This window comes from Kogia breviceps, chromosome 14, assembly GCF_026419965.1.
Source record: "Kogia breviceps isolate mKogBre1 chromosome 14, mKogBre1 haplotype 1, whole genome shotgun sequence".
In the NCBI taxonomy this organism is placed as follows: domain Eukaryota; kingdom Metazoa; phylum Chordata; class Mammalia; order Artiodactyla; family Physeteridae; genus Kogia; species Kogia breviceps.
The window spans coordinates 75,073,949-75,089,588 of record NC_081323.1 but is presented as its reverse complement, the minus strand read 5'-3'; the positions used below and the strand labels follow the sequence as shown (position 1 = coordinate 75,089,588).

Sequence of the window (15,640 nt, the reverse complement as noted above, 5' to 3'; positions counted from 1 at the left end):
GACTTCCCGCCAAACTCCTCTCAACCATCAAGATGTAGCTCAAATGTCACTGCCTTTGCGAAGCCACCCTTGCTGCCTCCATCCCAAACAGATACAGTATTTCTCCTCCACTCTTACAGCACCTTGCGTGACAGTTCAAACAACTGGACTGTAATCATGTGAAGGTGTCCCCCATTCATTAGCTTGTAGCCCCTTCAAGCCCACCTGTCATCTTTGTGGCTCCAGAGACCAGAGCCTGGCATGTCTACCTAATATGTGTTTACTGAATGGAGGGGTACATGGATTAATGAATGAGCAAACAATGGTTTTCAAGTAAACCATGGCAAGGTCAGATCTGTCCTTTGAATGAAACTGGCACCCAGGAGCATGGCCTGAAGGCAGTGGGACCTGAGATGGGAGCATTAGTCTAGTTGAAGTTAGACAGAGTGGGAGTCTGGCCTAAGGTGAAAGAAGAGGTCAGGTTTGAAATATATTTATTCAGAGAATAAGAATTTTAGAACTGATTGACTGTTGAGGTGATGGGGGAAAATGAGGTTAGACTCTTAAAGTTTCTATCTTGGAAAACAGAGGAGATGCTGACATCACTATGTGGAAATGCAAAGAGGTGAGCAGTTTGGGGGAAAAACATGAGTATTTATTTATTTATTTATATTTTGGCCGCACCGCGTGCTTTGCGGGATCTTAGTTCCCCCACCAGGGATTGAACCTGGGCCACAGCAGTGAAAACGCTGAATCCTAGCCACTCGACAACCAGGGAACTCCCCATGAGGGGTGTTAGAAGTAGAGGTCTGGAAGTTGCAAGGGAAGTCAGAGCTGGAGATATAGATTAAGGAGTCATCTGATGTTAGATAGCAATTTAAGTAACAGCATTGGTGGATAAATGCATAAACTGTGTAGAATGAGGAAAGGAGAGAGCTGTGGAGAGAATTTTCATGTTAGTCAGGGCAGGCTGACTGCTGTAACAAACAACCCCCAATTCTCAGGGGTAGAACTCAAGAGAAGCTTTTTCCTTGCTTATGTAACAATTTAATGTTGGCATTTGGAGGGTGACCTTCCATGAGGTCATTCAGGGACCCAGACTCCTTCCATCTTGTGGCTCTGTCATCCCCAGGGAGGATCACCAGAAGACTAGAGCGACATGCATCACTTTTGCTCACATTCCATTGGACAGAATTCAGTCATATGGTGGCCTCCAAGCAAAGGAGGCTGGGAAATGTAGTTTAGCTTGTGCCCAACAGGAAAAGAGGAACAGTCCCGCCACACTGAGGGGACACCAGTTTGAGGGCTGCCTGTAGGAAGAAGGACCTGCAGGAAACAGAAAAGAGCCTTTAGGAGAGAAACCAGGAGAAAATGACATCTGGGGGGAAAAAGGGAGAAATAGTTTGGAGAAGGGCTGTCAGGAGCTGACCTGGACTAGAGTGAGGCAAGCAAGGCAGTAAGGTGCAAAATGGAGCTTGAGAGTGAGGCCTTCTTCAGTTTTGTGCCCCAGGACCCTTGCTTGCCTCACCCAAGTCCAAGTCCTGGCCAGGTCACATGTTGCAGAGGCAGAAATGAGAGAAGGCTGGGAAGAGGCCAGTGTTTGGCAGTCAGTGGTTCCAGAGACTTTAGCAAGTTGTTCTGATGAAGAAATGGAGTCCCCAGCACTTCTGGGACAGGAACTTGCCTGAAGTCCCAGTACAAGAACTGGCAGTTTCCTGGTTTTCTTCTTCAGAAGCCCGGCTCTGATCTGCTCAGGGCCCTTAAAGTACCTTGGGAAGAAGGAAGAGAAGGAAAGTGGCTATTTGTTGAGTTTCTACTCTGTGTCACCCACAGAGTTTTTTCACTTGATTCTCAGTTGAAGCCTTGAGGTTGGTATTATCCCATTTTACAGCTAAGAACATGGAGGCGCAGAAAAAGGTAAAGAAGTATTTGAGATCAAAAAGAATGGAAGTAGGATTTCCCCAGTTCACCATCAAAAAACGCTCTCCAGCCATCACACAGAGCACACCCTGGGGCAAGGTCAAGGAGGCTGGGTGAGTGGGGAGAACAGGGCCGCAGTTCAGAGAGGAGAGGACTTCTGAGTTATGTGACTGAGTGTCCTGGAGGCCAGAGGGAGCCCCAGAGAACGAGGGCAGGGCTGGTTAGGGCTGGTCAGACCGGCCCCTCCCCCTCCCCCAGTCTCCGGCCTCTCCAAACACTAGATCGAGCAGTGGACACACCAGTCGGCCAGCTCCAGGCTGTCATGGACCCTGAAGGTAAAGAAGCCTCCCAGACCTCTCTCCCCTGTATCTCTACATCACCATCGGCCCCTCTCCTGCCCATCACCCATCCCATCTTATCTCTGTCCCCATCCTCCCGCTTCCCCAAGACCAACGCTGGTCTCTAACTATTCTCTTACCCCTCCCCCATCTCCCTCCAACCTCTCTGAACCCAAGCGCTCCTTTCTGCCCTGAAAAGACCTCTTCTCACTCTCCTTTATCCTTCTACGATAGGTCCCCAAATGAGCTCTGGGGAAGAAAGGGGCTTGAGCCCCAGGACATTCAGCGGTGGCCTGGAGTAGGCCACGCCTCCTGGGGGGCTGAAGGGGCCGGGCAGTGGGAGGCCGGACCTGGAGCAGCTCTGGACTTTGCCCCTCACTAGCGACTCTGGAGGAGTGAGGCAAAGTCCTGTCCCATCTGCCTCCGGGTGGGGGAAGGGAGCCTGAGTCCCGTGATCCCTGTGGTTGCCATGCATGTGGGGAGCGACATTGTGAAGGAGGTTGGATGCAGGATGATACGGGCCAGGCTCTGGAGTCAAAAGGCTCCTCTTTGAATCCCGGCTCCACCAGGAATATACTGTGTGTCCTTGAGCAAGTCACCTCATGTCTCAGAGCCTCATTTCCTTGTATTGCAATATCTGCAAAATGACAATAATAGTTCCCTGCTCACCAGGTTGGGGATGCGTGCAGGAAATGACATGAGCACGGAGGGCTCCCTGCAGTGTCACATTCCCCTCTCCGGGCTTCTCCTTCCCCAGATCTGACCTTCCTCCCCCGGTCTAGGGCTTCTGCTGGCCCCATACCCAGCCCCTCTGGCTTGGCCGTGGAACCAGCTTTTGGGGGTCCAGACTACTTCTTGGTTTAGAACTGATCTCAGAGTCAGAGCCTGGGTGCAAGTCCTATCCCTGCCACCTGTCAGTTGTGCGACCTCAGACAAGATGCTTAGCCTCGCTGAGCCTCGAGTTCCTCTTTGATCAGGTGAAAGCAGTGTCTTCCCTTGGGTTGTGGTGAGGATGGAAGAGAGATCATATACGTCGAGTGCCTGGCCCAGAAATCAGTCAGTAGTTCCGCTGGAGTGACATGCATCACTCCAGTCCTGAGCCTGCCCCAGGTTCCAGTTCCAGTTTGGGGACATGTCCCTGGCGTGTCAAAATCAAAGTCCTCCCCTACACCAGTTCCGTGTCCATTCGGGCCTCACCAGCCTCCTCCTCGGACTGGAAACCTCAGGGTCACCTTTGACAGCTCACTCTCCCTTGTAGCCCAATAACCAGAAAGTTGCTGCATCCTGTGGCTTTACCTCCGTGTCTTTCTGTTCCCACCTCCCTCTGAGGGAGCCTTCCTCTGCCTGGCGGCCTTCACACACGTGATGACACCGATGTTTAACTCCGGGCCAAGCCAGAAGTGTTGGCTCTGGGATCACCGACCTGCGGGAACGAAACCAGGAGGGAGTCGTTGAGTCGGGGGGTGAGGCAAAGGCTGGGGACGTGGGGCAGAAGAGGGGCGAGGACAGAGCTGGGGCAGAAGCAGATGGCAGGCTGGTGGCCAAGGTGTGAGGGGGCGGGGCCAGGTCTGGAGGCGTGGTGTGCAGGGAGCGGTCCCCTTACAGATGCCCTTCCCTTGCATTTTACCCGGACTCACTGCTTCCTGGTCCAGGCTGTTGCAACAGCCTTGCAACTTATATCTTTCAAAAACGCTAGGCCCAACTTAAACATTTAAACTCACAAGTGCATTTTTGACCAAGTGACTTCTGATCAAAAGTCTTACGGATTTTCCATGGCTTATTGAACGAGACCCTAACTGTCTCCTATCATTCCGGGCCTGCTCGGTCTGGCCCCATCCTACCACTCAGCCCTCTCTCTAGCTACCCTCCACGTGCAATTCACCTACATATACCCCAGGCCTCCCACTGCTGGGCCTTTGCTGTCTCCCGTTCTCTCTGCTTGGGGGGCCTTCCTCTCACCTGTCCAATGCCAGCCTATTCTCAGAGCCAACCTTCCTGAGCCTTCTCTTACTGCTCTTGTATCTTAACGACAGGTCATCTCTCCTTGCTCTGAAACCCTGTAGATCATTTTACCACCTGTGTGATGGACAATCGCATCTGGCTCTATTTGGAGGTCATTTCTCCTCGCTAGGGAGAGAAGGGGAAAAGGAAAGAGCGTTTATCTGGAAGCTGGGGTGCTGACCAGCCTCTGTCTCCCTCTGGTGTTTGCGAAATGGATCAACAAATAAATAGATGGGAGAACAAAATTGCCGGAAGCCAGACACCTGGGTTCAAAGGCATCTGGCTGGGCATTAGCTCGGGCACTGGGCGGGAATCGCCCATTCCCTCCTCGCTGTAGCCCTGTGACTTCCTCATGAAACTGACTCTCAGAGAGGTTGGGAAATTGCCTGAGGCCACCCAGCATGTAGGTGATGGAGCTGGGATTCCAACAAGGCGTTTCTGAACCCCCAACCCAGGCTGTTCCTACTACACCAGGGACAGAGCCCTGGATTCTTGGGTGTGGCTTGTAGAACTCCGTGAATAGTGATATAATAAATATATAATAATCTTAAGTATAATTTTGTGCTCAGTGTGGTGAGGTTGGGTCCACGAGGGGACTCTGGGGCCAGCCCGCCTAGGCTTATGATCCTGCCTCCACACTTCCCAGCTGTGTGAACTCTGGGCAAATTACTTGCTTCTTCAGTGCCTCAGTTTCCTTATCTGTAAAATGGAGATAATAATGGTACCTACCTTATGAGGGTTGTTGTGAGGATTAAATGTGTTAATATATAGAATATGCTTGGAACAGTGCTTGGGAAGGACCACAAAAATGTTAGCTGTTATTATTATTACACATGATGTCACTCCAGATTCTATTATAGACAAGTGGTAGCAGGCACCAGAGTTTTAAGAAAAACTTATAAAGGCAAAACCTTTCAAACTGACGTCTATCTATTTAATTTTTTTTCCTGTAAATTGGGGAAAACAATCATTACTTGGTTTTAGCTGGAACACTTTGTCAGCCTCATATAACATCACTGTTGCTGCAAGCACAGACCACATGGTTACACGTGGTTACACATCAAATTAAGAACAAAAACTTGTGATATTGGTTTTAGGTACATTTGCAGACCCTGACTTTGTGCCCGTCCATCAAAGGCATGAATAAGTGTTTATTAAATGACTGAAGGAAAGATGCAGGGATGGAAGTTCTGATTCTGGCCCAGTCTCTCCCGGTACAGAGCCACGGGCCAGTTAGGGCAATATAGAAACACAGTAAAAGTCAGTCAACAAACCAGACAAGAACGGCCCAAGTACCAGTGGGGGGGAAGAAAAATCTTCAAATATTCTGCCAGAGTCAGTTTATCTATATATTTTTACATTATTTGTAAAGAGACAAATGCAGGAAATTTCCCCAGATGCTTTGGATCCCCTCAAAAACAGAGGCATCAATTTTAATAAAATTCTGGAATAACCAATTAAGAAAGGATTGCCTTGAGAGATCAAGGTTACACCCCACAGGGGAACACTATAATCTCTGAAGTCCAGGCATCTTGAGAGAATATTTGCATATAACAACGACAAGAATAAAAAGGGGACAGGGCGTTACAGCTGTTTCCTCTGTGCAGCCACTTCTCCTCAGGCAGCTGCAAAAACAGCCCCACTCCTGTCTGCAGTTCCTTTCGCGACAGTGGCTAATTAGGAGAGCCCTTATTTTCAAAGCTACCCACAGGAATCCCTTTTGTTGGAAATGCACAAGAGACTTGGGGCCTAAAGAAAACCAGATGTATTTATTTTTCAGGAACATTCTGCATTTACAATAGGCGATCAGAACAGCTGACCTTGCATAAGTGGGCAAGAGAGTAACGCCTGGGTGAAGGCTGTGTGGTTCTAAAACCACCTTCTGTGTGTGGACAGGGAAGACCAGGGTCCACGTCGATCATTTTCTTTTCTCTTTTTCTTTAATGTTTTGAATGGTTTTTTGTTTGTTTTTTTGCCTCCCTGCATGGCCTGTGGGATCTCATTTCCCCAACCAGGGATTGAACCCGTGCCCCCTGCAGGGAAAGCACAGAGTCCTAACCACTGCATAGCCAGGGAATTCCCATTTTCTAACTCTGCTCTTTAGGTAATTTCCCTTTGCATTTCTGAGCCTAGGTTCTCTGCCTACAAATGGCCTTTACCATGAAGAAGGACAGGTAGGATTTGTGACATTGTATATATAGCAAGTGCCCGGCATCTGGTAGGCACCAGTGTATGGTAGCTATTGTTCTCTTCCCTCGGTTCAGAAGCTCTCAACTCTGCTACAAAGTAGAATTAAATTGCCACATTACAGACCAGTTATATCAGAATCTCTGTGGGTGGGACCTAGACATTGCACTTGGCAAGGCTCTCCAGATAATTCCATTGTGTAGTCAAGGTTGAGAATCACTGCTCTATTCATCCTAAAAAAACTTTCCTTGGGACTTCCCTGGTGGTCCAGTGGTTAGGACTCCATGTTTCCAATGCAGGGGGCATGGGTTCGATCCCTCTTCAGGGAACTAAGATCCCGCATGGCATGCAGTGCGGCCGAAAAAAACAAAACAAAACAAAACAAACTTGCCTTGACCCTATCTTAAGTGAGGGCCCTCTCTCTCCTTTTTGTATTTACCTATTTATTTTACTTTTTTATTGTAGAGAATTTCAAACATACACAAAAATAGACAGAAAAGTATGATGAATCTTCATGTACCCCTCATCCAGCTTCAACAACCACCAAATTCTGGCCAAGCCAGTCCCATCCATACCCTTTTTTTTTTCTTTTCTTTTTTGTTTTGGCTGCACCACACGGCATGCGGGATCTTAGTTCCTCAACCAGGGATCGAACCTGTGCCCCCTGAAGTGGAAGCATGGATTCTTAACCACTGGACTGTCAGGGATGTCCCCATACCCTTTCTTATTTCTACCTTCCAAGATTACCTTAAAGTAAAACCAGCTGTCAAGTCTTTTCATACATAAACATCCCAGTATTTTATTATTTTTTATTATTTTTAAAAGATAAGGACTTTTAAAAATTAATTAATTAATTTTTGGCTGCGTTGGGTCTTTTTAAAATTTTTTTATTTAATTTTATTTATTTATTTTATTTTTGGCTGAGTTGGGTCTTCGTTGTTGCGCACGGGCTTTCTCTAGTTGCGGCGAGCGGGGGCTACAGTTCGTTGCAGTGCGCAGGCTTCTCACTGTGGTGGCTTCTATTTGTTGTGTAGCACGGGCGTCAGGTGCTCGGGCTTCAGTAGTTGTGGCACGTGGGCTCCGTAGTTGTGGCTCGTGGGCTCTAGAGCACAGGCTCAGTAGTTGTGGCGCACAGGCTTAGTTGCTCCGCGGCATGTGGAATCTTCCCGGGCCAGGGCTCGAACCCACGTCCCCTGCATTGGCTGGCGGATTCTTAACCACTGCGCCACCAGGGAAGGCCCAGACTTTTCTTTTTATTACAACCATAACCCACTTCAAAAACAATTTCCTTAATGTTACCAAATACCCAGTCGGCATTCAGATTTTCAATTGTTTCGTAAAAGTTCTAATTTGGTTTCAATTTGTTTGTTTGAAGTAGTATCCAAATAAGATGCATACATTAGTTTTTCCCCAGCTCTGCCGCTGGTTAGTATGCATTTTCGACTCTTTTAATCTTTTGTTTTCCTTGCAATGTATGTGTTGAAGAAATTAGGTTATCTTCCAGAGAGTTTCCTATGGTTGTCTCCTCGTAGTATAGTTTAACATGTTCCTCTTTCTTCTGGTTTTCCTGTAAATGGTGGTTGCGTCTAGAAGTCTGATCTGACTCCGGTTCAGCTGTTTTGGCAAGAGTATTGCATAGGTCGGTGGATGTTCTATCAGGAGCGCCCAGTATCTGGTTGTCTTTCTTCTGATGTTGGCTTTTGATCCAATACCTGGATTCCCTGGGTTATTAGGGTTGCAAAATAGTTTCCTGCCTTTTGGCAGAGCATTGGTTCTTGTTGGTTTGTTCAAGTGGACAATTCAAAGCTTTTTAGTGAACTTACTGGGCTATGCCACCATCATCATAGACCATCTCCATCACCCCAGTAAGATCCCAAGTCATTTAATTTCCAGCCCCAGACCACCACTATTCTGATGTCTGTCTCTCTTAATTTGCCTTTTCTGGATGTTTCATATAAACGGAGGGATACAACATATGGTCTTGTGTGAGCACTGGTTGTTAACCTTTCTGCGTATCTGAATCCCAGGTGGGGCATTTCCAAAACCTAGATGCACGGGAACCACCCAGGAAAGATTCTGATTCAGTTGATCTGGAAGGCACCTGAGCAGCAGAGTTCAAAAAGCTCCCCAGGTGATTCCAACGTGCAGCCCAGGTGGTGGTGGTGGGGGGGGCTGCTTTCTCAACTTCTGTGGAGAGGAGCTGTCCGTACCCCTCCCCCACTTCCTCACCTCCTGTCTGTTCCTTGACCATGACAACGTGGCTTCTGCCCCTACCACAAGGCATTAAGACCGCCCTGGCAAAGCCCTCCCAGGGCAGGGGCTAAGCGCAATGCGTACTCTCAGCCTTCTTTCTTCTTCTTCTCCTTTTTTTTTTTTCCTCTCAGCCTTTCTTCTGCTTTGCTTCTCCTCACACCCTACTTGCAGCCCTCTTCTCCTTCCAGACATCCACTCCCTCCTGGTGGGACTTCTGTTTTTGACAGCCACACCTCCGTGTGTCCTTCAAATCCTGGCGTTTCCCAAAGCCCTCCTCTTCCACCCTGCCCCAGTGATCTTACCCACTCAGTGGCCATCTGCACACGCTGGTGGCTCCAAATTCTCCACTCCTCACCCCCAAGTCTCCTCTGAACTCCAGAACATTCTTCTACCTGTCCTCTGTGCACAGCCACCCACCTTTCCTGATGGCATCTTGACCTTAACATCTGCAAGACCAAAGGCATTCTGTTTATTTATTTATTTCTTGGCCACACTGCGTGGCTTGCAGGATCTTAGTTCCCTGACCAGGGATTGAACCTGCGCCCCTGGCAGTGGAAGCACAGAGTCCTAACCACTGGACCTCCGCGAAATTCCCCCGAAGTCATTCTTTTTCCCCAGCTCTGCCGCTCTGTCATATGCTCTGACCCACCCGGATATCCAGGTTCTGTACCTGTAAAATGGGAATGAGCCTCTGTGGTGAGTTCCAAATGAGAGAGCGTCAGGGAGCTGAGGTGCCTTCGACTGGCCATCACAGGGCCGCAGCCCGTGGGGTTTGCTGACTGCCGCCAAACCCCTCCTCTTCCCCAGCTTACACTGAACGATTCCTTATGTCAGTTTTCAGCTACCCAGGATGGAAACCCCAGGCTTCTACATCTTATTAGCTGCCGATTCCAGTAGATTCCACCTTAGAAACAACTAACTCTCCCATTTGCCCCTGCTTGCTCTTCCTTTGGTTACTGCCCCAATTCGGGGCTTCATCAGTTTCTGTCTGGCCAATCGCCCCAGCCTCCTTTTGTCCCCCAGCCCATCTCCATTTGGTGGCTAAAGTGACCTTTCTAGAACAAAATCATAATCATATCCTTCCCTCATTTAAAAATTCTGTGATGGCTCCCGGGCTCTGTCCAAATTCCTCAAGTAATTGGTTTAGTCCCTTTTTCATTCTGGCCTCAGGCCCGAGACATTTCTCCCATGAATCCTATTCAACACCCTGTCACCTCCTCGCTCTATTTTCTTGCTTTTGAACCTTGAACACTTGCTCTTTCAGTCCGAAATGTCTTGCCCTCCCTCCTCCCCACACCCCGACCCGTGCCTGGCAAATATTACTCATCCTTCAAGGCCACTAAAACTTCCCCCTTCCCCAGGGACATTTAGTCATTTCTTCCTCTTTACTCCCACGACTCTTGGTAAATGCTTCAGTCATCTCGCCAGCAAACACACCTACAATGTTTCTGAAGGCTTTGCAAATATTGACTCCCTTAATTTTCATAACAAGCCTATGAGGTGATCAGTGTTATTATCCCCGTTACAGTTGGGATAACGAAGGCCCCCAAAAGGTTGAGTCTCTTGCCCAAGACCACTCAGCTAAAAGTGACAGAGGCAGTATTGGAACCCAGGCCGAGTGGCCCTGGAGACTGGGCTGTGATTCCACAGTGCGGCCTCTCTGCTCAGAGAACTATCATCAAACACTTAGTATTAAACTAAACAATATGAAATTGCCAATATTTGACCGTTGACCTATACAAGCAGCACATTTGTCTGGGTCAGCGTGCTAGGCACTTGGGATACAGCAGAAAACTCAGTGGACATTTTGGCCCCAGACAGAAAACACCAGCAGAGGATGAACAAGGAGCTTGGTGAGCATGTGACCTGATTTAGGGGGTCTGTGAGAGCCCTCGGCTGAGGAAGTGATATCTAAGAGAAAGTCTGAAGTTGAGTGAGAGGTGAAGGGGCAGTTTGGGGTGAGGGTGAGGAAAGGGACTTCTAGGAGAAGGTTCAGCCTCGGAGCAGCATAAGCGAAGGCCTGAAAGCCAAGAGAAAGAGCTGCTCTCTCCGCCACCTAGTGATGAAGACCTGGTACAGAGCAGGTGCTCAACAAGGATTTATCCAAAGAATCAATGAAAACTGGAAAGATGTCAAGAGAGCTGGCACCAATACAATGAAAGTGAGGCTTTAAGCAGGAGAGTGATCCGCTTAAATTTCCTTTTTTTATGGTTTGATTTTAAAGTCAGGTTTAATGAGGTATAACCACAGACAGTAAAATTCACCCTTTTCTGTGTAAAGCTCTATGAGTCTTGACAAATGCATGTGTTATAGCCACCATCACAGACAAGATCTAGACTAGTTCCATCACATCCCAAAACCTGGTGCTGCCCGCTTTGTGGCCAGCCCCTCCCCCAACCCTAGGCAGCTACTGGTCTGTTCTCTGTTGCTATCTTTTTTTTTTTCCTTTTCCAGAATATAGTCATATAGACGGACGCAAATAGCATGTCACCACCTTTTGAATCTGGCTTCTCAGAATAATACATTTGAGATGTGTGCCTATTGTGTATATCAGTAGTTGGTTCCTTTTTTTTATTGCCGAGTAGAATTCCATTGTATACATGCATCACAGTTTGTTTATCCAATACTCACCAGTCCAAGGATTCAAATTCACTTTAAAAGCAAACAGTGAATCTAAAAAAAAAAAAAAAAAAGAGTGGATATATGTATATGTATAACTGATTCACTTTGCTGTACACCTGAAACTCACACAACATGTGAATCAACTATACTCCAATAAAAATTTAAAAAAGAAAGCAAACATCACGGCACCTGGTCTGAATGGAGTGGGGGCCTTTGCATCCATCTCTGCTGTTCGTTCACTGGCCTTTTGTCTGGCGGGACCGCGAACTGTGGAGGCAGGGACTGTATTTTTCTCCCTATCACCGACTTTGTTCCCAGCATCTGGGCCACAGCTGGCTCTGAGTGAGAATGAAAGCCACGTGGGGCAGTTGTGGGCGGGAACTTGGGGAAGGAGGGTCAGGTGCGATAACTGAGGTCTGTGGCTGCTGGTTGGGGACAAGCACTTGTCTTTGGGGAAGAAGGGCTGGACAAGAAGGGCCCTCCTTCTGAGAGTAGAGCAAGCCAGAATGTCTGGCCTTAACTTCACCTTGGAGCAAAAGTGGGGGAAACAAAACTAAACTAAATAATCCCCCTTCACATGCTATCGAATTGTCTGCCCCTCCCCCGGGCAGCGAAGCCCACCTATGGCACCGCCCACGAGGCTGCAGGTCTTCTCTTGGCCGACAGATGGCGATGTTGCACTGCGCCTGAGCTCGGCCTCTGAGGTCACCCCATTCATTTCTACAGAGGTAGCGGCCCATCAGCGTGGCACGCCGGAGGGAAGGACCTCAGAGACCATCTTGTCCTTAACACTTATTTTACAGGCAAAGGGCTCACCCACACTTCTGAAGCTCTGTGTCGCAGAGCAGGGGCTCAAGCCCAATTTCCCCGTGCTCTTTCCTCCTTATACAACCCCATCTCTAGAGAGATGACAGTTTTTTGAAACATCAGGTGAAGGAAAGGTTTTCAAGCTAGAGGGCAAAGGTGGAGGAACAGATGGCCATGGCCACAAGGCCTGGCCAGTCTCGCTCTGCTGTCAATATGCTGTGCGACCTCAGCTGACTTGTCTTTCTTCTCTGGTCCTCCGTCTCCACATCTGTAAAAAGCTGAACTTCCAGCTTTAAAATTCTTGGTGCTATAGAGAAGGCAGGGATGGGGAAGACACGCAGCTTACATTCTCCTGGGGGCTTCAGCTAGTAAATAACCGATCCTTCTATGCAAGGCAGACGGAAAGGCAACAGAGTGGCTTTTTAAATTTATTTTTAATTTTTAAAAATTTATTTATTTATTTATTTATTTGCGGTATGCGGGCCTCTCACCGTTGTGGCCTCCCCCGTTGCGGAGCACAGGCTCTGGATGCGCAGGCTCAGCGGCCATGGGCTGAGCCGCTCACGGGCCCAGCCGCTCCACGGCATGTGGGATCTTCCCGGACCAGGGCTCGAACCCGTGTCTCCTGCATCGGCAGGTGGATTATTAACCACTGTGCCGTCAGGGAAGCCCAGAGTGACTTTTAGGTGGCTGCATTTCTCTTCCACTGGTGAATAGCTGTTGGTCTAGCACTAGGTTTACCAGATAAAATACAGGGTACTCGGTTAAATTTGAATTTCAGATAACTGACAGATAATTTTTAAGAATAAGTATGTTCTAAATATAGCCTAGAATATATTTATACTAAAAAAACTTTGATGTTTGTCAGAAATTTAAATTTAACTAGGTGTTCTTTATTTTTATTTGGTCAATCCGACAACTTGTTCAGCTCACAAGGTCCACCCAGTGCCTCAGCCCCTCCCCTGGAAGCCCCAGGTCTTCACCCTGATTGGCTAGTGCCCAATTCAGCCTGTTGTTAGGTGTGTTGACAATCACCCCTGACTACCAGAAAGGCAGCCAAAATGTAACACTGCTCTCTTTCTTTCCCTCCCAGGCCTGGCGCTCCTGCTGCCCCCTGCCACTCTGGCCACCTTGGCAGAAAGCTGGCTCCGAGAGGACTGCCCAGGCCTCAACCACATGGCCTTGGTCACGGGGGCAGCCCCCTCACAGGCGCTGCTGTGGGCCAAGTCCCCCGGGGTGCTGGCTGGGAGGCCCTTCTTTGATGCCATCTTTGCCCAAGTCAACTGCCAGGTCTCCTGGTTCCTCCCCGAGGGATCAAAGCTGGTGCCTGTGGCCAAGGTGGCCGAGGTCCGGGGCTCCGCCCACTGCCTGCTGCTGGGGGAGCGGGTGGCCCTTAATATGCTGGCCCGCTGCAGTGGAGTTGCCAGCGCTGCCGCTGCTGCTGTGGAGACCGCCAGGGGGACCGGCTGGGCCGGGCACGTGGCAGGCACGAGGAAGACGACGCCAGGCTTCCGGCTGGTGGAGAAGTATGGGCTCCTAGTGGGCGGGGCCGCCTCCCACCGCTACGACTTGGGAGGGCTGGTGATGGTGAAGGACAACCACGTCATGGCAGCTGGTGGTGTGGAAAAGGTGTCTGTCAGTCCAGCTGAGCCCCTGCCCTGGCCCTGCTCCAGCCACCCCGCCAGCACTGCCCTTCCCCTCTACCAGGGACCCCCAACCACTCCCTGGCAAATAGCGACGGCCTGGGAGTTGGGGCATGCGAGGCTCCTTGACCCCTCAGTGGTTCCGTCTGCAAAATGAAGGGTTGGACTTGCTTCTTCACCAGCATTCTTCCGCTGGTCGGTATGATATTCAAGGGAAAGGGACGAACTATTGGGAGCCCAGTGCTGGGCAGGTCACTCTAACTCCCTGGACCTGTTTCCCGTCTGTGAAAATGTTCTTGAAGGCCCTTTCCAGTCTTAATATTCTGAGTCAATTGAACTCAGGTCCAAATGCCAAATAGTGCTGAATTTGGCCATTTTCTTAACCCACAAAAGTGGTAATTTCACGTGGTTTCACCTAATATGCGAGAAGCCATTTCGACGCCTGGTTTCCTCATTAACCCCAAGCTCATTATCCATCTGGAGCCTTTCGCAGGCCAATCCCAGCTCACTTGCCCAGGGCCGGGGGCCACCCGTTCTCACTCTCACCCTTGCCACCTGACAGGCGGTGAGGGGGGCCCGGCAGGCGGCCGACTTCTCCCTGAAGGTGGAGGTCGAGTGCAGCAGCCTGCAGGAGGCTGTGGAGGCGGCCGAGGCAGGAGCAGACCTCGTCTTGCTGGACAACTTCAGGCCTGAGGTGAGGAGGCGCCTGCTTCCTGGGAAGGGGAAGGGGCTGGGGCGGTGGCTTTCACCTCTCACTGGCTTGTGGCCCGCAGGAGCTGCACCCCACGGCGGCGGCGCTGAAGGCCCGGTTCCCGAACGTGGGCGTGGAGGCGAGCGGCGGCATCGTGCTGGACAGCCTCCCTCTGTTCTGTGGGCCCCATATCGATGTCATCTCTTTGGGGATGCTGACCCAGGCTGCCCCGGCCCTCGATTTCTCCCTCAAGCTGTTTGCCGAAGGAGCCACTCCAGTGCCCTACGCCTGCCGCTCCTAAAGCCAAGGAGGCTACACTGGCAGTGGGATAACACGGTTTCATACGACTCCCACGATTGCACTTCTTTAAGTCCAGTGGCCAACAGAACACTCTCGAGTTAGCCTGGGCTAAAGTCCCAGTCTGTCACGTACTGCTTGTGGGACTTCACCTCTGCTCACCTCAGTTTCCTAATCTGTAAAATGGGTCTAGCCAACCTTATGGATTTCTTTGGATGATAATTAACGCAGAGTAAGTGCTTAGTAAATGTTAGAAATTACCATTATTGGGCTTCCCTGGTGGCACAGTGGTTAAGAATCCACCTGCCAACGCAGGGGAAACAGGTTTGAGTCCTGGTCCCACATGCCGCGGGGCAACTAAGCCCGTGTGCCACAACTACTGAGCCTGCGCTCTAGAGCCTGCGAGCCACAACTACTGAGCCCACGTGCCACAACTACTGAAGCCCGTGTACCTAGAGCCCATGCTCTGCAACAATAGAAGCCACCGCAATTAGAAGCCTGCGCACCGCCAACGAAGAGTAGCCCCTGCTCGCCGCAACTAGAGGAAGCCGCGCACAGCAACAAAGAACCAAAGTAGCCAAAAATAAATAAATAAGTAAAATAAAGTTATTTTTAAAAAAAGAAATTACCATCATTCATCTGTTCTAAGAAGCACTTTTTTCCCGCCACACACTGAAGTCATATTTGGTGTGTGGGAAAAAAATGGTGTAATCCAGGGTGTCTAATGGTCACCGTCAGCCAGGCATCGGTTGTCACGTAGCCGTGTGGCCTGTGCCTGTGGCTTGTAGATCCAGCATGATAACGATCTATGTGGAAATAAGTCCAAAAGAACTCTTTCAAAAAGTATAAAATAGAAATTGTAAGTGATAAGAAAGCACTGGTTTGACAATTTTCTTTTTGAG

The 15,640-nt window shown here is 49.5% G+C and overlaps 1 protein-coding gene across 1 annotated transcript; it reads left to right on the top strand.

Moving 5' to 3' along the window:
* Positions 1-1,878: 1,878 nt before the first annotated feature.
* QPRT (quinolinate phosphoribosyltransferase) lies at positions 1,879-15,352 on the top strand. The gene is made up of 5 exons (XM_067013706.1): positions 1,879-2,012; positions 2,158-2,234; positions 13,156-13,736; positions 14,313-14,444; positions 14,524-15,352. Exons 1-5 carry the CDS (start codon positions 1,879-1,881, stop codon positions 14,740-14,742), a joined length of 1,143 nt encoding a protein of 380 aa, XP_066869807.1. The 3' UTR covers positions 14,743-15,352.
* The last annotated feature ends 288 nt before the right edge of the window (positions 15,353-15,640 follow it).